We start from the raw sequence: 20431 nt of genomic DNA, 5'->3' as shown, positions 1-20431 counted from the left end.
AACTAGAATGTAAAATGAAAAAATTCTCACCCTGCCGCCGCATTTCCCTTCCCAGATTTGGTTGCTGTGGAGATGGTTGTGGTAGCCCACGAAGTGCTCGTGGACCGTGGTTTACTCCTTCAGATACTTCGTGATGAAGTCACACCCCCGCCCCGCGGCCTCTTGAAGCCGCATAGCGACGCCGACGACGATCCGCGTGACGCACGCGCTCCCGGCCCGATCCGAGCACCGCACCGCGCCGCCCCGCCCCGCCCCGCCCCGCCCGCCCGCCGGCTGGACACACTCGACACGCGGTCTGCTACGGCCATTCCACGGCGGATCCCCAACCAAATCCTCCAACCCCTTTCCCCAATTCCATTTCCACCGGCCGTGCTTTCCTCCACCGCCAGCGGCGGCACACCACCGCACACCGTCTCTCGCGCCTGAGAAACCGCCCAAACTCCGCCAAATTCCCCCAAACCCAGCCGTCGGCCGGACCCCGCAAAGCATACATCCCCCGACCAAAGAGATCTCCCGACCAAATAAGCCGGGGCCGGCCGACGCTAGCCGCGGCTGCCGGAGCGATGGAGCTGGCGTCGGGCGATCTGGCGGCGCTGGGGGCGGCGGAGCTGGTCCGCGTCTCGGCGTCGATCCCGCGCGCGGCGCCGCGCACCTTTGCGCTCCTCACCGCCTGCCTCGTCTTCCCGCTCTCCTTCGCCGTGCTGGCGCACTCCCTCTTCACCCACCCCGTCCTCCTCCGCATCCAGCGCGCCAGCTCCGGCGCCGACCCCGCGCAGTGGCTCCGCCTCTTCGCCTACCAGTTCCTCTACCTCATCGTCCTCTTCACCTTCTCCCTCCTCTCCACCGCCGCCGCCGTCTTCACTGTCGCTTCGCTCTACGCCGCCAAGCCGGCCTCCATCTCCGCCTCGCTCGCCGCGCTGCCCCCCATCCTGCCCCGCCTCCTCCGCACCTTCCTCTGGGTCTCCCTCCTCATGCTCGCCTACCACCTCGTCTTCGCCCTCGCCGTCCTCCTCCTCATCGTCGTCTTCCTCCCCGGCGGCGCGTCCGAGTCCGCCCCGCCATCACTCTCCTTCGTCCTCTTCCTCCTCCTCGTCGTCTTCGTCTTCCTCGGGATCCACGTCTACATCTCCGCGCTCTGGCACCTCGCCAGCGTCGTCTCCGTGCTCGAGCCGCTCTGCGGGCTCGCCGCCATGGCCAAGAGCAAGCAGCTGCTCCAGGGCCGCGCCGGCACCGCTGCCACGCTCGTCGTCTCCTACTTCGCGGTCTGCGGCGTCACCTCGTTGCTCTTCCGTGCCGCAGTCGTCAAGGCCCGCGGCGAGGAGGGGAGCTTCGGCCTGGCCTTGCCCGGGCGCCTGCTCGTCGGCGCCCTGCTCGTGTGCGTCCTTGCCTGCGTCAATTTGCTGGGATTGCTCGTGCAGAGCGTCTTCTACTACGCCTGCAAGGCATTCCACAACCAGCAGATTGACAGGAGCGCGTTGTACGAGCACCTTGGAGGGTACCTTGGGGAGTACGTCCCGCTCAAGAGCAACATCCAGATGGAGAACCTTGAAATTGGAGCTTAGGGGAAGGGTAAGCTGCTCACCTCTTTGCTTCCTACTTCAGTGTCTGGTGAATCTTGCTCTAAACAAGAGTGGTTTACTAGCAGCTACTTAGTTCTCCTCTTGCTCGTTCAGTGTACTAGTTTGTAATCTGTAAGTGATAGTGTGCAGTATGGAACTACTCTATGGAATGGAACAGAGATGTATGAACTGAGTAATCTTTGTCTGGCAAAACCGTGCTTGCCTGCTAGTCATGCTGTTCTTGATTGTTGACTGTGATTCTTGGTTTAAAGGTTGATGAAGAGCTGATGATAGCGGTGTATAGTTTGAGCTTTTCTTTGCTAATGTGACAAGCTGCTAATGTCTGCCGGTGCTCTTGATTTACTTGGTGGAATATCTTTCTTTCCGGTGCCCAGTAACAATTAATAAGAAATTGTGTTGAATCTATGCTGATTATATTGATAATGTAGACAAACTGTTCATCATGATCATGGATTTTCTTTCAGGCTTTCTATAACTGTTGTGTTTGGAATATGTTTTGAAACATTCATGTGATATCTATGTTCTATTGGTTCTTATTCTGTATATTAAATTATTAATACCTGCGATCATGTTTTGCTTATACTTCATTTGACTAATACCCAGCATCATGATTTCCATTGCTACACCAGAAAGCAAAAAACCTTGCTGAAATTAAGAACTTAGCTCACGAAAGAAGTTCAGAGATGCTAGGTATCTTTGTTGATTACTTGGTCGAATTGGTATACTGGTCCCCTTTTGTGCAGGATTTGTTTGCCCGCAATTTCCAACCTTTCTGACATTACAAACTTAGGGCTTTCTTGTCGGTAAGCTGTATCTGGTGAATGGTGTTGTGATGAGACAAAACCATACAGCCATACACATGGAGCTTTAACAGATCACTCTTTCTGTGTAGCAATATGAGTGGTTGCTGACCAAACAGGTATTCCTATATCCGATCACATCCTTCAGGAAAGAGACACCCAGTAGTTGCAATAATGATGCTTAATTTGTTGCAACTCGCAACTGCTTCGTTGCCCCTTATTGACTTAAAAGAAAGGAAAAACAAAACACAATCCATTGGGAAGGCAGCCCATCATGAAAAAAGGTATATCTCAGCTGTCTTTTTTTTAGAACCAGGGTTCTAGCCTGGTTAGTGGTTAGCTCCCGAGAACTGTGGAATCTACCACCGTGCTATGAATGTGATGTCCTGTTTTCTGCAGAGTTCAGATTTCGGCATTCAGAGTTCATTCATAGTGGGAACATGTTGCGTTTCCGATGTGCTGCTTTTGCCCCAGCCCAAGTGTATTGTTGAACTTTCTATGGGTCATATGTTTGGCTGCTATAATTTGTTGATGCCGTGTCAGAATGCATTATTCATATGACGTGGCCTGAAATACTATCTTGTTTTACTCACTGAAGTAAAATGGCCATGTAGCTGTCTTGCACTTGCAGGTTCTTGCCATCGGACTTCTCTGCTAAAACAAGTGTATTCCTCTCTTTTCTTCTGCGTACGCTGAATTGCTGATGAAGCGCTATTCGCTTGTTTCTGATTGACCAGTTGATGGTCTTTTGGTTGTTACTACCTCCATGTCTGTCATCCCTCTTGAAAGATACCAGATGTTGTATTTGTGGAGAATGTGCTCATGTTTCAATTTCACAGTTGGGCTGTTTTCAGATAACGTTAATTGAATTTTGTGGTTAGATTTCGCTTGTTTCTGATTGACCAGTTGATGGTCTTTTGGTTGTTACTACCTCCATGTCTGTCATCCCTCTTGCAAGATACCAGATGATGTATTTGTGGAGAATGTGCTCATGTTTCAATTTCACAGTTGGGCTGTTGTCAGATAACGTTAATTGAATTTTGTGGTTAGATTCTCAGGTTGCACGTTTAAAAACGGCTAATTTCAATCATTCTTGTAAAAACATGGCTTCACTGACGTGGATCAGAAAAGCAAAATTAGGCACAACTAGAAGAGTACGGTAAACTTTCTCAAAGAATAGACAGAAATGTTGTTTTCGTATTTAAGTACTCCCTCCGATCCAAATTGTAGGTCGCATAATAATATGTCGCATAATAATATCTATGAACTTAGAAAAGTCAAAATGACCTATAATTTAGAATGGAGGGAGTACCTTGTTCCAAATTGTAGGTCACATAATAATATCTATGAACCTAGAAAAGTCAAAACGATTATAACGACCTATAATTTGGAATGGAGGGAGTACCTTGCAACGACATGATGTCAGTAAACACAGAAGTATTAGCAGATTGTTCGAGCAATTCGAGAAACTCTGACAAACATCACACTCTTTAGATCTCAAACCAATCTACAGAAACTGAAAGAAATCGTAAAATGTTATCAACGTTTCATTGTAGAGTGGCAGCGCAGGAACTAAGCTTCGTCCAGCGCAACTACTCCTGGGAGTTCCTTCCCTTCCAGCAACTCCAAACTCGCACCACCCCCAGTTGAAATGTGGCTCATAACATCAGCAACTCCTACTTTCTCTACAGCTGCAACGGAGTCACCACCTCCAATTATTGTTGTGACACCCTTGCCACTAAGCTCAGCTAACTTCTTTGCAATTGCCTACAGAAGAGTGTTCAAGGTGAAGTTTTCCTACACACAATTTCCTCAGAAATCAGCATAGCAGAAAGGGTGCAATTACCTCGGTTCCAACTGCAAACTTCTTGAATTCGAAAACTCCCATGGGTCCATTCCAAATGACTGTCTGAGTAGTTTCCAGGGCAGAACTGAACGCCGAAATCGAATCTGGACCTATATCTAGACCCATCCATCCATCAGGAATTGCAGATGCTGGAACAACCTGAACAGATGCTCATGGTCAAGCCACCACTATATTCATAACGAAAGCAGGTGGTTTACCCTAAAGCTTCAGGCATGTCTTGATAATTATGAGAAATTAAATGTAACAAACCTGACTTCTAGCATCAGGAGCAAACTTATCGGCGACGACCACATCAGTTGGCAACATAAGGGAGACACCCTTCTCCTTAGCTTTTGAAAGGAGAGAGGTCGCAAGCTCGAGATTGTCAGCTTCAACCAAGGAAGAGCCTACTGAGAATCCCTGTGCCTTGTAAAACGTGAAGATCATACCACCACCCAGAAGAAGGATGTCACATTTCGCCAATAGTGATTCTATAACTCCGATCTTAGACGATACTTTGGAGCCACCAACAATGGCAGCAAATGGTGGTTTAGGATTTGAAACAGCGCCTACAAGGTAATCAAGCTCCTGTGATTTCAATTTTTTTATAGAAATCAGGAAATCGAAGAGATCAACTTGTTCATGTAAGAGAAATACTAGTAACATCTCTGGATTCACATGTTGACACAAAAGTAAAAGACAAACCTTCTGCAAAAGAAACCCTGCAACTGAGGGCTTCAAGAACTTGGTAACTCCCTCAGTTGACGCATGTGCTCTGTGAGCAGTTCCAAAGGCATCGTTTACATAAAGATCTGCTAGGGAGGCAAGCTTCTTCGCAAACTCTGGGTCGTTCTTCTCTTCCTCCTTGTAGAATCTAACATTTTCAAGGAGTAAAATGCTACCGTTTGGTAGTTCAGACACCAATTTCTCAACTTCTGGACCAATAACATCATCTGCCTTTTGCACCTTCTTGTTCATGTGCACATGATATACTCATCAGCATAAATGAAGCAGTAGACAAGCATTAATTTCAACACTGTAAAAGCAAAATGTACCTGTATACCTAGAAGTTCAGACAACCTTGGTACAAGGGGTGCTAAGCTAAACTTGGCAGTAACACCCTTAGGACGACCCTGCACATCCACAGTGGGGGAAACAAAGTACAAGAAAATGAGATAAATTTTGTTGGCAAGTAGCCATAAGGGGCTCCTCATCAAACTTGCATTATGATAAATGTTGTCAAAAAGAAGTTTCACCAGCAGGAAATACAAAGTGTAAATTGTTCAGAACTTCTAGTTCCAGGACAAAAAGTGCTGTCCCTACATAATGAACTTGTATATCCACGTCACTCGAAATATTACGTCAGATCCAAGACATGTAAACCTGGACGTTAACTTCTCCTGATGCAGAGTTAAGTACATCTACATGGTGATTCAATTGTGCAGGTCCAATTATCTCAGAAGATACAGAGGATTACAAAACAATGCTGTGGAATATGTTACGAGCAAATTAAAAATTTTAAATTGATGCACATATTATCTTAAAACACTGAAGAACATGTACTCAGTATAATTGAAGCACCTACTCATACAGGTCCCAGTGTGCCGTTAGTAACTCTGAATCCAGATTCCAGAGCTTGAATCTGTATCAGTCCTATGAATTAGTATATTCACATCACTTGAGAAGTTATGCCAGTGTAAACTTGAAAGTTGGCTTCGCCTGCGGTCCTGATGCAGGGTTTACTACATCTACATGGTCATTCAATTGTGCGTCCCAGACGTAATGAGGAATTTTCGAATGTCACGAAATATGTCTACAAACAAATCCATAACGTTAAAGTGATGCCCCTATCTGAAAACACTGAAGAATATTTATACAAGCACTCATACAGATGCATATGTGCTGTTACTAAATCTGACTGAATCCACAGTTGAAATCTGCATCAACCTCCACGAGTTTATTCAACAAATTTGAGTTTTCTGTTTACTCATTTGGGAGAGTGTGTGCGTGGACAACATCATATTGTTCGAGGCTTACCAGATGACTGCAGAGGATGACCTTGGCGCCATTGGTAACGAGGTGCTTGATTGTGGGGATGGCGGCGCGGACGCGAGTGTCGTCGGTGATGTTCTGCTTGTCGTCGAGGGGCACGTTGAGGTCGGCGCGCACGAGCACGCGCTTCCCCTCGAGGTCCGCGGCGGCGAGGTCGCCCACGCTCTTCTTAGCCATCGTCGCCGCGGCGCGCGCCTCGCGCCCCGCCGACGACTCCGAGCGGCAGCGCGGCGGGACGTGGATCGGCAGACGCCGGTCGGCGCCGTCGCCGAGGGAAAAGGAGCCCAGCGACCGCGCCGGCGGGCACGCGGCAGCCAGGCCCGCTCGGCGGAACTTCACGGTGGCGGTGGCGGCCGAGGCCAGGGCCCGGCGGGCGGCCGGGCGAGCCAGGGAGAAAGAGGCCGGCGCCGCCGCCGACGCCATTGGCATGGAGTGGGACGGGGTTGTGCTAGAGGGCGGGGTTTGCGGAGGCAGGGCAAGGCCGTGGCGGGATCTTCGCCGATCGCCGCCGCGTGAATGTTCACGAATGCCGAAGGAGGCAGGCAGGCAAAGGATCGAGGGGAAAGGCCAGTGGGAGGCTGGTCTGCGAAGTTTAGAATAAACGGAAATTTTATTCCTTGACACGACGAAAGTTGTCTAGAAATGAAAATTCGAGTGCTAATGGGCCATGTGAATAGCTGCGCTGGCCTGCCAGCCCACCACGTAAATGAACGCTGATAATTAATTGCGGGAAAAATCGGCCCAGGTAGCTTCGTCCCCCTACCGCGCCGAAGGTTGAATCCGAGTCGGTGCACTACACCGTGTCACGTACGATCGGAGGCGGTCTCACGGAGCAACAAATCATCGTGTCCATCAAAAAGTTCTTAACGTGATTCACTGGCGTTTGTTTGCATCTCCATCCCACCCGCAACGACGGACTAGAGATCGAGCGAGCCCCGGCTCCTCCCCGCAGCTCTCTTCTGCCGGCATCTGCACGCACCGGCGGCATGGCGGCGGATCACCCTCTGCGACGGTGGAAGCCCTTCCTCGCGGCGTTCGGCGTGATCGACGACGCGATCGAGGCCTCCAGCAGGCTCGACATCTCCCGCGACGAGTTCCGGCGCGCGAGGTGCGCCATCGTGGAGAGGCTCTGCGACACGCCGGACAAGGACGAGAGCGACGAGCTGTGCCGGGGCCTCGACCGCGCGATGGTCCAGTCGCTGCTGACGCTGCAGGTGGTCCCCGTCGCGCCGTCGACGCTGGCGAAGACGGAGCTCGTCCCGGCCGTCCGCGCCCTGAGGAAGCACGAGTGCGAGCGCGTCCGTGCCCTCGCGCGCGACATCGTCCGCGGGTGGAGAGCCGCGGCCGAGGGCGACCTCGTGAAGGTCAGAGCGGCCGCGGACAAGCTAGCCCAAATTGTACTTCCGGCGGAGAGGACCCTGCCTCCGCCTCGGGCTGCCGGGGGCGAGCAAGAAGCCGCCGGAGATGGTGAGGCAGAGAGAGCGTCCCGTCATGAGAGAGCGGAGCAGGGTGAGGTACGTGAGCTCGGTCACGGTGAAGCGTTGCTCTAGAGCGCCCTAGCTTAAGAGATCGGTCGCGGTTTGTCGACGGTGCAATCAAATACAGCCCCGGCATCTATGTTCGTGTATGGCTAAACCACGGTGTAGTTTTGTGTGTTCACTAAAGCCAGCAAGCACCATGATTTTCACCCGTGCCATGTATTGTTCAATATGTGACTACGCGCTTTTCTTGTTTCATGAAATAAGGTGGATGATTAACAGCAACTCAGCGAGCATTAGCCCTTGATACCATTGCATTCATGGTTGGATCAGGAGATGAGAAATCCAAAATGTCAAAAGACCGAGCGTCGGGGCTTCGTATACATGTTCTATAAGATGGTTAAGCTTAAGCTATGTATCTTTCAGAACTAGATTCATCTAGTTTAATCATTGCAACCACATCAATCTCATACCGCGGGCGTCATTTAATATTTTCCAACATTGATTCAACAATCTTCGAATTTCGTGTCAACGTTTCGATAAAAATTAATTGAACGTATCATAAGGATCAGGTACTCCCCTCACATAGTACCTCACAAGGATGCCCTTGCCTAATGCATGTTTCAACGCTTTCTTTTGCGGGTGATGTTTCGACACTTTCTTACAACTTATTCAACAGTGAATGAATCCTGACTTAATATCTCGCATAAGCTAATTCAACATTTTACAGAAGTCGGATATGGATGGATCAGGTATGTATTTCCTCCTTCCTCACTGTGTGTCTCCAAAGGTATCGGCCCATGTACCACACTTCTCTTCAACACGCGTGCGGACTGAAACAAAGGTGAGCTTAATGGCCGTGATTTACACTTCTCTAGGGATGACGATCAAATTATTAAAAACATACTAACAGGTATAATTGACGTACATTTCACCCACTCACCCATATGCGTAGTGTTTATTTTGGTAACTTGGTAATGCTACCATGCAAGCACAGGTATGTTCGTAGCATAGGATTAATAAGTCACCAAAACAACCACTATCTTGATGCGCTAATTTTACTCACTCATATGCATAGTGGCTGTTTTAGCGACTTACCTTGATGCATTTTAGTCACCCGCATGCATAGTGGTTGTTTTGGTGACTTACTAATGGTATGCGGCAAACCCCGACTCATTTCTTGATCCAACCATAACTGGAATGATATCCAAATATATATATGCTCAAGATACGCAGGAAGTTTCGCAACCAATCATCAGTCATCAATGCATACTACTCCTATACATGGACAGCCGAGCGTACGCGTACCAGCTCATTCGTGGTTAAATGCTGCTAAATGAGTAGGATCTTAGCGCGTCACTAGGATCTGTCTTTTACCGTGACCGTAGAATAAGTAACCGTGGAAGGCGCAGGGTTGGCACAACGACGACGGCACTCCCTGCAGATCGAGGCTATGGCGAACGACAGCCTCCGCGTGTTCCTGGTTCTCCTCCTCTCGCAGGTCTGCCTGCTCGTGGCGATGGCGGCGTCGGCGGTGCAGGGCAGGTCGGGGCCGCGGCCTTTGATGATGGAGTTGACGCCCGAGTGCTGCCTCTACCACCCCGACTGCTGCCAGGTGCAGGCCAACGCCGTCGCGGCGGCGCCACACCCTGGCCCGTAGTTTGCCGTCTCCTCCCGGTGATCTAGCGTGATCAGTACGTAGGTTGACGGAGAATGTCGTTTCCATGTACTTCACTGATGGTGTTGCTAGCTCCGTCACTGTACTGTTCGCTTGCCTAATAAAATGGGAGGGATGAGTTTGATTTCAGGTCAGGTTATGTGCTTGTGTTCAGCAGCTCGTTATGTGTTTTTCCCTCTTCTATAGCAATACACGCCAGGCAGTGCAAGCACCGTCGGCCGCTTTAAAAAACAATTAGGGGCTTAGGGCCAGAGAATAGAATGGTTTGAATTCTAGCGAGAACGGCATCGCGGGGATTCGAACCTGTGCTGCCTACTTCAGAGGCTAGTCCAAAATGAATACCGAGTTCAGTAATCCCATGACCAAACGAGATACACGGTGGTTCAGTGGTTCTGAAGATTTTGTGTAGAAAGAGAGGTTGGGACGTGCAGTGGATTCTATGTTTGCAGGTTGCAGTACTGAATATTTTGCTAATCATGATATGCTACTCTGTTATTCTGTTGGAATACATCACCATTTCCCTTTCCTTTTCCTCCGAGGTTGCAAACCCATTATTCTAGCCGACTGTGATGAACGTGGTTCGGCTGCGCAAAGTGCAAAGTTGTATGTTCTGTTGCTGTAGGTAGTTCTCGTTTTGTTTTCTTTCTTGTTTGGCTATCATTTTATATTTTTTCTTTCTATATCAATAAAACATGCACGGTCTTACACCATTCATCCAAGGAAAAAATTCCATCATGATCTCCAAAATTGAAATCTGTGATTTGGACAACTCTTTCACTAAGAACTACTTCCTCCGTCCCAAAGTGCAGGTCATTTTAGCCTTCATAGGTTCATAGCTTTTGCTCTTCATGTAGATATACACAATGTCTAAATACATAGTAAAAACTATGAATATAGAATTGCTAAAACGACCTACAATTTTGAACGGAGGGAGTACAAGTTTACAACCACAATCCACATTGCATGGTCTCCAATTTTGCAATTTTGATGCCAACGAACAACTCTGTTCATTCATCTCTGTAAACAGGAGGATTTACTACATATACTGGAGAAGACTAATCACGGCAAAATCGGTGGTTAACGTGTTATACAGGAAAAAGTAAACATAACTAAAGTTTGCATTGGCAAGCGAACGAGAATCAGCATCATGTATATGCAGCCATATATTTTGACACAACAAAAGCATAGGGCCTGAGAGATAGTAATTGGAACTTGTAAGTAGCCTATGTAAACAGAAGCTGGAACACAACTTAAAATAGACAAGCACACTTGAACCACCATCAGAATTGATGTGAACTAATTTTACTGGGATAACAGGAACATAGATAAACCGATACATATTATTGAAGCTTACAGTTTGATGCATTCACGATACAAGTATACATATTATTCGTATATAGAACCTTTCTCATAGTTATTTCAGTATAGACACAGTCCAACATTCAATCATATCCTCAAGCAATATTAACAACAAGGGAAACATGGAAAGCTTCAACCTCTCGTGCACAGCTCAACGAAAAAGGAGGGAAGAAGAAAAAAACATGTCTCAGCATATGAAAGCCACATGAACATGCTCATCACTGCAGTAAAGCCCAGGCTGCTGAGTGTACCCTTGCTTAGACAGCACCTCACGTGCTTTCATCACTAGATCCTTGTTTGTGACCTCCCCGTGCTTGTCTGCAAGAATGGTCTGTATAGCATTGCTGAGAGCACCAAATGAGACACCCTGCGCTGTGGTTGCATCGGCAGATGTTTGGTTGGTTTGACACCCACTGATCAGAATGCCATTGTTGGGTGCCCAGGCCTTAGTCCCAGCATACACCTCATCAACACTGTGAACCTCTTGCTCTAACGCTGGCTTGAAAGCTTCCTCCTCATTGCCTTCAAGCTTAGCCTTCAGGAACTCCTGAGCAAGGGCACCGACCATGCCCATGACACCACCACCACCATGCTCACCTGACTGGCCCTGATGGAACTTTCCGAGCATGACTTTCATGAACTTCTTGATCTTTGGGCTTGCATCGTCGCCAAAGATGTTGAACAGTGTCATCCTGATTGAACCTACATCGATGTCTTCCTTTCCAGTTTGTTCCTTCAGCATTTCTATCAGTGTCGAGAGTGGTAGGGAGCGGTTTTTTATACGACCATCACCACTTGACTGTCCATAAGCCTCATCCTGATCGTCACCTCCATGGTGGCTGTGGCTATGGCGGCTATGAGGGATGCGGATTCCCTCAGATTCAAACGCATCACGAACAGTTTCCTTGAGAAATGACCGGAAGCTGCTACCAGAACCAGAATCAGGTCGCTCTTCAGGTTCGCGGGACTGGGTCTTATTCTGCCTGGTACTATTACCTATCTGCTCCTTAGCACTGTCCAATAGACCACCACTGTGGCATGAGTCAGAGACGATGGTAAATAGGCAGCCATCAGGAACCTTCTGCACAAGCTCCCTAAAATCCTGATCTGCAGAACACATGACGTTATAAACTTGATAAGTGCCAGCCTTTGTTTGCACTGATCATCACAAGAGAATACTATTTTCCAAATGATATGAAAAATTAAGATTGAAAAGATGTTTCAGGGATGAGAGTGAAATTAACGAAGTAATAAAATCTGTAAGCCATCCTAGAAAATTGGCAGGGGGGAATTATCTAAACTGCACATAGCCTATTGGCTACAAGAAAAAAGGAAGATAATGATAATAGATATAACCCATGCTAAAAACAGGCTACCTAAAATCTGGCGGGAGCATTTAGTCATCCTTAAGTAAAACATCTGGTATTGGTGTGTTCACTTAGACTTGCATAGAACTAATTAATTTACCTGAATCAAATTTTTCAGTACTTATATTTTATCCTACCGTAAATATCCAAGTAATTAGCACCTTCTTTCACGACATAAATTCATTTGAACAACAGAAACAGGCAGACAGCTTTTTCTCAATTGAAACAAAGTTTCCAGATAAAGAGTTGATTAAAAGTTGCCATTGACACCCAATTGCCACCTCATATAGCGGATCCGTGCACCACAAATATGTGCATGGTACAACAGCATAAAAGTGGTATATAATATAATGCAGCTAAGTTCCTGCAGTAACAGTTTCAGCTGTTCAAATGAGCCCCGGATTATTTAGCCTAAGATTTTAGTTTAGAACTACCGATTCAATCAGATCATTCTAATAGGCAGACATTATCAAAATCAGATGCGATTAGACTTGATGCAGGGCAAAGAGACCAAAGGAAGTCTAACAAATCTTAACCATAGCTTTCAAATCACAAAGTAGCGATGCCATTATCGAAATTTTAGACTGCTCACAATCCAATCCTAGAACAGATCCACATCAGATAGGCGTTGACCAATCTGTTCCACTATTGAATTCGCATCTCAGGGCACCAGGTTAATTGCTAATCCTACCACTTGAGCACTTCACCATTTCCTGATCACTTCACTAGAAAAAATGAGGGAAAATGAAGACACAGGGGAAGAAGAAGGTTAATCGATCCCCCGATCGCACCTGTGATGAGGTTCATGTCGGAGGGCACGATGCACTCGTCGTAGCCGGTGTCGTCGTGCTGCCCGGTCTCGGCGGGCAGCCGCGTTCCGTGGCCGCTGTAGTGGAAGAAGAGGAAGTCCCCGGGTCGCGCGTCCCCGACGAGGCGGGCGAGGGCGCGGCGGATGTTGGCCCCCGTGGGCTGCGGCCCCGAGCGGTCCTTGTCGGAGAGCACCCGGATGTCGTCCTCATCGAAGCCGAAGCGGTCGACGAGGCAGCGGTGCATGCGGTCGACGTCGTTGTGGCAGCCCTTGAGCTCCGCCTTGGTGCCCGGGTAGTTGATGCCCACCAGGAGCGCGCGCTTGCGGCCGCCCATCGCCGCCGTTCGAGCCGGCTCGGATCTGTCGCGGGCGCCGGTGGGGGGCTGGCCGGAGCTGAGGAGCAGCGGGGCGTGGGATTCGTCGGGCGGTGATCGGGGAAATGGCCTGGCCTTTCTGGTGGAGTGCTGGTAGGTCGCGTCTGCGTCGATTGGCCTGTTGCGCTTCTGATCTGACTCGTGAAGGCTCGGGATTGGTGCGGGGTGTGGGGCACCGTGCCCGGGTGGTAATATTTCGGTCTGATGAGTGATTAGTGATTGAGCGGATTATTTGAGGTTTTTACGGGTTGAGTACGAAGGTGTTGTTGTTTGCATTGTGTAACGGTGTTTGTGTAAAACATATCTTGTCTATTATGTCTCTTGGTGTGTGATGTGCAGGTGTAGGATGCAATATGGTGGTCGACGGCATGAGGTGAAGGTCAAGCGAAAGGTTAATGTCAATGTACTAGAGCTATGAAGGGTGGACACAAGTAGGCTTGGATCGAGGAACCCAGGGAGTTCGGGCGGAGTCATGGCGATCCACGTGATGCACGGAAGAGCAAGAGTACACTGGGATGGAGACGGCGTCGGTTAAGTCAAGCGAGACGGAAGCAAGTCGAGTAGGCGGCTTGGGAGCAGGAGCGAAAGACTTGGAGCCGTCAAAGGCTTGGCGGAGACCAGACATGTATCGACATAGGTGAGTCACGTCGTGTGCGGCGTGCAAGAGGGTTTGACCGGTTTGACCTCAAAACCGGAGGTAAGTCACGCCTTGCGGAGTGTGCAAGAGAGATTGAACGGTTTAGCCTCAAAACCGATGCGAGAGAGATTGACCAGTTTAGCCTCAAAACCGGAGGTGAGTCACGCTTGCGGGGTGTGCAAGAGGGTTTGACTGGTTTGGTCTCAAGACCAGGGGCGAGTCCACGAACGATGTCAAGTCAGAGAACGTGTGGCACCATCGCGAAACTTACGTCGAGGCGAGGCGAAGTCACGAAAGCACGCGGGTCCGTTCGATGTACCGAGAAAAATGGACGGTTTTACCCTTGTAATGTATTTGGGTTGTATACTTCATATAAGGGCATTCTGGTCATTTATCGGATGCCCATATATATATGAGCAATGGCTGTTGGGGCAGCTATCTCTAGGGTTGTTTGGTTGTGGCCTTCTCATTTGTTTGCGAGAGCCTTTCAGTAAGAGAGTGAGAGAGAGATGAGGTATCTTTGTGTCGTTGTCAAGATTTGCGTATCAAGACTCTAGACTAGTAAATTTCTTTTATGCGCGTAAGGCTTCGGATGGTGGCGTAGGAGACACGGGGTTAGACTGGTTCAGGCAAAAGGAGGCCCTACGTCCAGTATCGAGGTTGCTCGTGTTGCCCACGCGGGGTTCTATAGTAGGGGTTACAGATGGGCGAGAGAGGGAACTGATCCCAGGTCTCTTGAGTATGCTTGTGCTCTAAGGGAGTGTGAGTGTGTACTGTTTGCTTGAGAAAAAGAGTCTGCGTCCCCCCGTCCCAGGACCCCCAGTCCTCCTTTTATAGCGCAAGAAGGAGCTCGGGGTTACAGTTGAGCCAGGCGTCCGGAAGAGAGGTAGAAAGGATAAGCTAAGTATAAAAATAATACAAGGGGAGGGTCCCAAGGCCGCCGCTCTTGCTCCGGCCTCCAGTCCCTGTCAGCGCGTCCGACGAGGGAGGGCGATTCCTTCCCGATCTTGTCGATGATCTCCCTGGTCGCCGCCGCCGTCGAGCGTGATGATGAGCCTCAGCCTCGGCATCCGTGCCCACCGAGGAGGAGGTCCATTCTGTTGCCCCGCCGATTATTGTAAGACCCGAACGTCGCATCCCTGAAACTGCCGTTGGGAGCACGGGGCGCGAGAGCAAGCAATGCGCCCTCCTGTGTTGTTCGGCGCAGCTCATGAGTACCCTGTGGTGAATCAGAAGGAGCCGCGGCCACTACAGCTCGCGCCGCACGGCCGCGCACCGGTATTCGGGACCGGTTACGTTGGGGACGCCGCTCCCTTTTGGCTTGACAGGGCCGCGGCGCATTTATGGCGAGGTCGATAGGGGGACCCACGAGATCGTCATCCTGATCCTCCAGTCCGCGCCCGAGGCGAATATTCGTCTTGTGGACCCGAGCGAGTCCGACCCCCGCGCCCAGGGTCGGGCGAGGCGGAGTTTCTGTGGTGGGGGTCGGGCGCTCCCGACCCCGGTCCCCTGGGTCGGGCGAGGCGGAGTTTAGTCTTCAAGGGGTCGGGAGTGTCCGACCCCAGGACCCCGGGTCGGACGAGGTGGAGTTTAATCTTCTAGGGGTCGGGAGCGTCCGACCCCGGGACTCTGGGTCGGGCGAGGCGGAATTTAGTCTTCGAGGGGTCGGGCGCTCCCGACCCTGGGACCGCGGTCGGGCGAGGCGGAGTCCCACCATTGTGGGGTCGGGATTGTTCGACCCCGGGGCCTTGGGTCGGGCGAGATGGAGTGGGATGTTCTCTGCCTCTACTGGGTCGGCGATAATCGTAATTACCGCAGGTGGGCCTGGGCCTTCATGACTGTTGCTTTAAGCGGCATTAGGAGGTCGTTAATATTTCCCCCCAACACTTTGATTTGATTTTTTTGTGATCTTAGCTTTGGTTATGCTTAAAAGTGACTTGTAATCGAACATGGTGGAATAATCCAAAGGTCAAATTCGTGCTCACTTTCCATATCCGAGATTTCTCTTTTTCGTGTTTTTCATGTATTTTTGGAGGATTTTTCGTTTTTCACGATTCGCTCCAAATTCGATGAAATTTGTTGGTAGCTTTTGTTGATAGGATCCTTGTGAGCCACCTTGGTATGATCCCACTCAAATTCCTCATGGACTCAGCGTGAATTTGAAATTTTCCCAAAAGCGTTCGTCTTGAAGGGTGTTCAATTTTTCCCAAAATCCAAGATGGATACTTGAGCTTTTCTAGATTTTTTCCGGATGTATTAGCCCTTGAGGAGAGCTTGAGGAGGTGCTTCCGTGGCTCAAGTTTCGTTTCAATCCATCGTATTTTGAGGAAGGATTTTTCGTTTGAAGTTGGGCGTGTTCCTTGCTTTGTGCTTCAGTTCTTCACTGGAAGCAGGAACCAGCTCGTGCTCGCGAGCGCTACAGCCACGCGCGGCAGGCGGCAGCGCGTGCGTGCGTGGACACGGGCCAGCAGCGGTGTGCTGCAGGTCGGCAGCCCAGCGGCACGCAATGGCCCAGACGGCGCACGGCGGCCTGCTAGGCGAGCAGGAGCCACGCGGCGGTCCGGCTCGCGCGACGCCCTGCTGGACGGCGGTCAGCGGCCCAGCAGCTGAGCGCCTGCTGGCCCAGCGTGCAAGGGACAAGATACTTTCAGAGCAGCAGCACGCCGTCAGCTTCAGGACAGGAACAACAGCTCTGCAGGTTTCAGTCTTCAAACTTGTGAAGCATCACTCTAATCCTGATGCAATTTTTACTTGCGTGTCCTTAGTGCCTTTTAATCTCTATGGTGGTTCATGCAAGCCTTGTGATGGGAATTAGTTCAAGTTGAATCCTGTTTGTTTGGTCGTTGGACAGTAGTAGTAGTTGCAAGTGCTCTTTGGTTCATCAGGAGTTGTGTGAGCAGCTTGTGCTTTTAATCTTCTAAATTGTGAAATGTCCCTTTCATGCTACAGATCCAATGACTAGCCATTCATGGTTGCACTAGTTTCTTTCCTTGAGCTTTGCTTTGGCTGGCATGGTTCCTGTTGCTTCTTGCATCTCGGTACAGGGCTAGCTTTTTTTTTTTGAAGAACGGCACGGATTGTGCCATTTCTATTAATATAGAAGAGATTTACAGGTTTTTTAAAAATAAGGGTTTTTAAAAATAAGGGAAAAGGAAAACTCGGCCCCAGCAAAGCGCCCGCCTATACTATGTATACTGTATAAGGCTATGCCCCCTCAAGTAAGGCTGCCAGGTGTTTCGCGCCGGCACTCTTCCATGTACGAGCTTCGCCCCTAATCTGCGATAGCAGAGCATGGGCAGGACGCTTGATTCTTTGGAACGTTCTAGCGTTTCTTTCGAGCCACAACTGCCAGCAGACGAGCAGGAGGAGGGACCGCAGTCCTTTTCGGGGAACTCCCGGCATGGCGTCCATGTGTGTCCACCACTCCTTGATAGTTGACGTGTGTGCCCACTGGTTTGGGTTGACTTGACTATAGGAGATCAAGGAGGCCACCATGGACCAAATTCGTCTGGAATACCGATAGTCAACGAGGATGTGGTGGGCTGTCTCAGGCCGACTCCTACATAAGGGCAGACTTGATTTCTTGGCAAGTTTCACGTAGCCAGTTGATCTGTCGTCCATACTCTATTGCGAATTAATAGCCATGCAAACAATTTACACTTCGGCGGCGCCCACGGTTTCCAGATCAGTTGTCGGAGATTGCGGGACGTGGATCCTATAAATTGAGCACGGTAAGCCGATGCTATCGAATAAAGGCCCGAGGGTGACAGCTTCCATGCTACCTGATCATCTGTGTCTGGTTGCAAATGAACTTCTTGAGCAAGAGTCTATATCTCCAAAAATTTCTTGAGGTGACCCACTGTTAAGCACTCAATCACATTCAGGTCCTTCACCCAATTGCTGCTTGCTGCGGCTAGCTTTTGTTTACTGCTTGCTGCGGCTAATTCATTTGAAGTGTCACTTTATACTGCATGCTTTAGGATATCACTTGTTCAGTAGCCTTGTTTGGTAATCTTGTTGAGTTCTTAATTAATTTAAGCATGCTCAGTTAAGTTGAGGTTTAGTAGTGGCTTTACGTATTCTCTCGTGCAAGCTTTTCGACTCGATTTTGCTTTGCTTCTGCTACACTTTGAGGTTTTCTAATCGTTTCTAGGGTGAGCTTATCACGAGTTGACTTGTGATATCTTGATGATTAAGAGCGAGGTGTGTTTTAGTGGCAATCGAGGTATAGGGCTTGTTCTCGAAGAGAATTTTAAAGGCTCCCATTCATCCCCCCTCGTCCGTCCCGGTTCTTCAATATCAAAGCTTGGTTAAGGATCACACCACCTTAATCGGCTTTGTGATCCACGGGACGACAAGGTAAAGTGCGCTTTTGCTTGTGGATTTGATTTTCACGATTTAAGCTTACTTTTGACTAATCCTAACCGGTACTTTAAGCTATGACACCGAGCTCTTGTTCGATTGGTTGTTTGTCATTTAAGTCGCCTGTCCCGATCCTTCAATTTCAGCACGTCTATTGGAGATTTGGAGTGTCGACTACAGAAACCTGCTGCAGTCAGCGCCTTTCATTTTTGTTCGATGTAGATCAGCGGAACTGATGACTTGTTGAGCTGCTGCAGAAAGTTGATACGGACAGCATGTGGTACCTGAATTCTGAACTGAAGCACCAGCGTGATTGGTGAACACCCTGTCCTGACAGAACACAGATTGACCACGCTTGCTAGATGAATAGAATCCACAATTGAGACATGAAAAACTTCGGATTCAGGTATCGGCGTGCAAGCCAAAATCCTCTACGTACCTAGGACTGGAACTGGATCCTGATTGTCTGAACTGGTCCATCAACCCGTGCTCCCGCACGAGCTAATATTTTAAAAGTTATTGTATTTTAAAATATTTAGAAATTAAACTCCTAGCTAATAATCAAAATTGTTTGATTACTACTCTCTTATTTTTCAATACTTCAACATAATACTTATATAGATATGTACCTATCTTTATCCAGTTGTGATTGATTTTTAATTAATAATTACTCTATGCACTTTTTCATCCATATTCATACTTTTTCCATTTTGTATCTCACCTCCAATCCTCCATACATTATGTTTAGCATACAAATCAATATTTTTCACCGATTCCTCACACACTTGTATAAATGGTCTAAATGGTGGCACTCATCATGTGTATATACTTTAACTTAGTATTTTTATATTAACAATTACATAAATAGGTAATTTAGAATCATATATTAGTTTACTTTTTGACATTTCTGTATGATGCACATCAAGATAATTAGATTAAGATTTAGGTATTTACTTTGGGTTATTTTTAATAACGACATTCGTGGGTAACATAGATAAAATTTTAGAATGACATTTTAAGTTATGCTTGATAATGATGTGTATTAGTAAATTGGATGAATATTATGGGATTACTTTAGATTATTTTTTATAATAGTTGAGCTCGATAATTTAGATATAGGTTTAGAGCTCATTTTTGAAAATTTTCACAATGACAGTGGTGGGTAACTTTTTAGAAAATATAATAGATCAATGGCTATGATTATTAGAGTTTATAGGATTGGTGTTTGATGTTTTTTAATTTTTATGAGAATTTATCTCTTTTTGCTAGCTTGTCTTGTGGGAACTAATGCGGAGTCTCCAATGGAAACAAATAAGACTACATTGCTACAAAACTATTACCATAAGTTACTTCTCGTTTGTTAAATATTCAAACACAATACTTATGTAGATATATACTAATAACTCCATCCAATTGTGATAGATTTTAGTTAGTAATTACTCTATAATATTTTCATCCATATTTATAATCTTTAACTTTTCACTTTGCATCGCAGGTATGCGCTTGAATTTGTTTAATGAACCCTAATTTTGAGATGCAATTTTAGCATAGAAATTTATATTATCATCACTTTATATCCTTATAAATGGTGACACACATCATACGTAAAGACCTTAATTATTATACCGTATACCAATAGTGTAAGGTATAGACGATTTAGAATCATATATTGCTGTATATTTTTAATTAAGGTTATTTGATTAAAACATAGGGTTACCTCATATTATTTTTAATAATGGCATGTGTGGGTAATATAGATGCAAATTTAAGGGGTTACTTTAAGTAATAGTGGTAGGCAATTCAGTTGCAAATTAGGGAGTTATTTTAAATATTGTTTATAATGGCATAAGTGGGTAATTTTGATGAAGATTAAGGGGTTACTTTAGTTTATTTTATATAATGCAGAGGTGGGTAGTTTATATACAGATTTAGGGGGTTACTTCAAGCTATTTTCATAATGGTAAAGGTGAGTAATTTTTTTAAAAACATAATAGATCTAAAGGCTATGATGATTTGAATCTATCGATTGATGGTTGGATGTTTTGCTTTTTTGTGAGAATTTCTAGGATTTCTCTCTTTTTCTAGAGTGT

At 47.5% G+C, this 20431-nt stretch overlaps 3 protein-coding genes across 4 annotated transcripts; 1 reads left to right on the top strand and 2 right to left on the bottom strand.

Annotated features, from left to right (window-relative positions):
- The first annotated feature begins 243 nt into the window (after positions 1-243).
- LOC117858212 (uncharacterized) lies at positions 244-1788 on the top strand. Its single transcript, XM_034741238.2, has one exon. The coding sequence runs from the start codon at positions 564-566 to the stop codon at positions 1560-1562; it is 999 nt and encodes a 332-aa protein (XP_034597129.1). The 5' UTR covers positions 244-563; the 3' UTR covers positions 1563-1788.
- Positions 1789-3800: 2012 nt separating this feature from the next.
- LOC117858211 (phosphoglycerate kinase, chloroplastic) lies at positions 3801-6858 on the bottom strand. 2 transcript variants are annotated; one of them, XM_034741237.2, is made up of 6 exons: positions 6264-6858; positions 5282-5359; positions 4932-5192; positions 4497-4814; positions 4227-4385; positions 3801-4147 (listed from the first exon to the last, which is right to left on the bottom strand). In XM_034741237.2, exons 1-6 carry the CDS (start codon positions 6705-6707, stop codon positions 3953-3955), a joined length of 1455 nt encoding a protein of 484 aa, XP_034597128.1. In that variant the 5' UTR covers positions 6708-6858; the 3' UTR covers positions 3801-3952. The 2 variants fall into 2 exon arrangements, with proteins under 2 accessions (XP_034597128.1, XP_034597127.1); XM_034741236.2 differs by having other exon boundaries at positions 4932-5195; positions 6264-6855.
- A 3898-nt stretch (positions 6859-10756) lies between these two features.
- LOC117858742 (metacaspase-5) lies at positions 10757-13475 on the bottom strand. The gene is made up of 2 exons (XM_034741869.2): positions 12952-13475; positions 10757-11900 (listed from the first exon to the last, which is right to left on the bottom strand). Exons 1-2 carry the CDS (start codon positions 13301-13303, stop codon positions 10981-10983), a joined length of 1272 nt encoding a protein of 423 aa, XP_034597760.1. The 5' UTR covers positions 13304-13475; the 3' UTR covers positions 10757-10980.
- Between the last annotated feature and the right edge of the window lie 6956 nt (positions 13476-20431).

The sequence above is a fragment of the Setaria viridis genome, chromosome 5, assembly GCF_005286985.2.
Source record: "Setaria viridis chromosome 5, Setaria_viridis_v4.0, whole genome shotgun sequence".
NCBI lineage: Eukaryota > Viridiplantae > Streptophyta > Magnoliopsida > Poales > Poaceae > Setaria > Setaria viridis.
The sequence above is the reverse complement of the archived record's forward strand: the minus strand, read 5'-3'. Positions and strand labels throughout refer to the sequence as shown.

Coding starts and splice junctions, on each gene's coding strand:
- LOC117858742 (XM_034741869.2), bottom strand. CDS start 13,303: ATGGGCGGCCGCAAGCGCGCGCTCCTGGTGGGCATCAACTACCCGGGC. Junction 11,901..12,951: donor CGACATGAACCTCATCACAG/GTGCGATCGGGG, acceptor TGTGTTCTGCAG/ATCAGGATTTTAGGGAGCTT.
- LOC117858212 (XM_034741238.2), top strand. CDS start 564: ATGGAGCTGGCGTCGGGCGATCTGGCGGCGCTGGGGGCGGCGGAGCTG.
- LOC117858211 (XM_034741236.2), bottom strand. CDS start 6,707: ATGCCAATGGCGTCGGCGGCGGCGCCGGCCTCTTTCTCCCTGGCTCGC. Junction 5,360..6,263: donor TCATCCTCTGCAGTCATCTG/GTAAGCCTCGAA, acceptor GTGGATGTGCAG/GGTCGTCCTAAGGGTGTTAC. Junction 5,196..5,281: donor CTGAACTTCTAGGTATACAG/GTACATTTTGCT, acceptor CACATGAACAAG/AAGGTGCAAAAGGCAGATGA.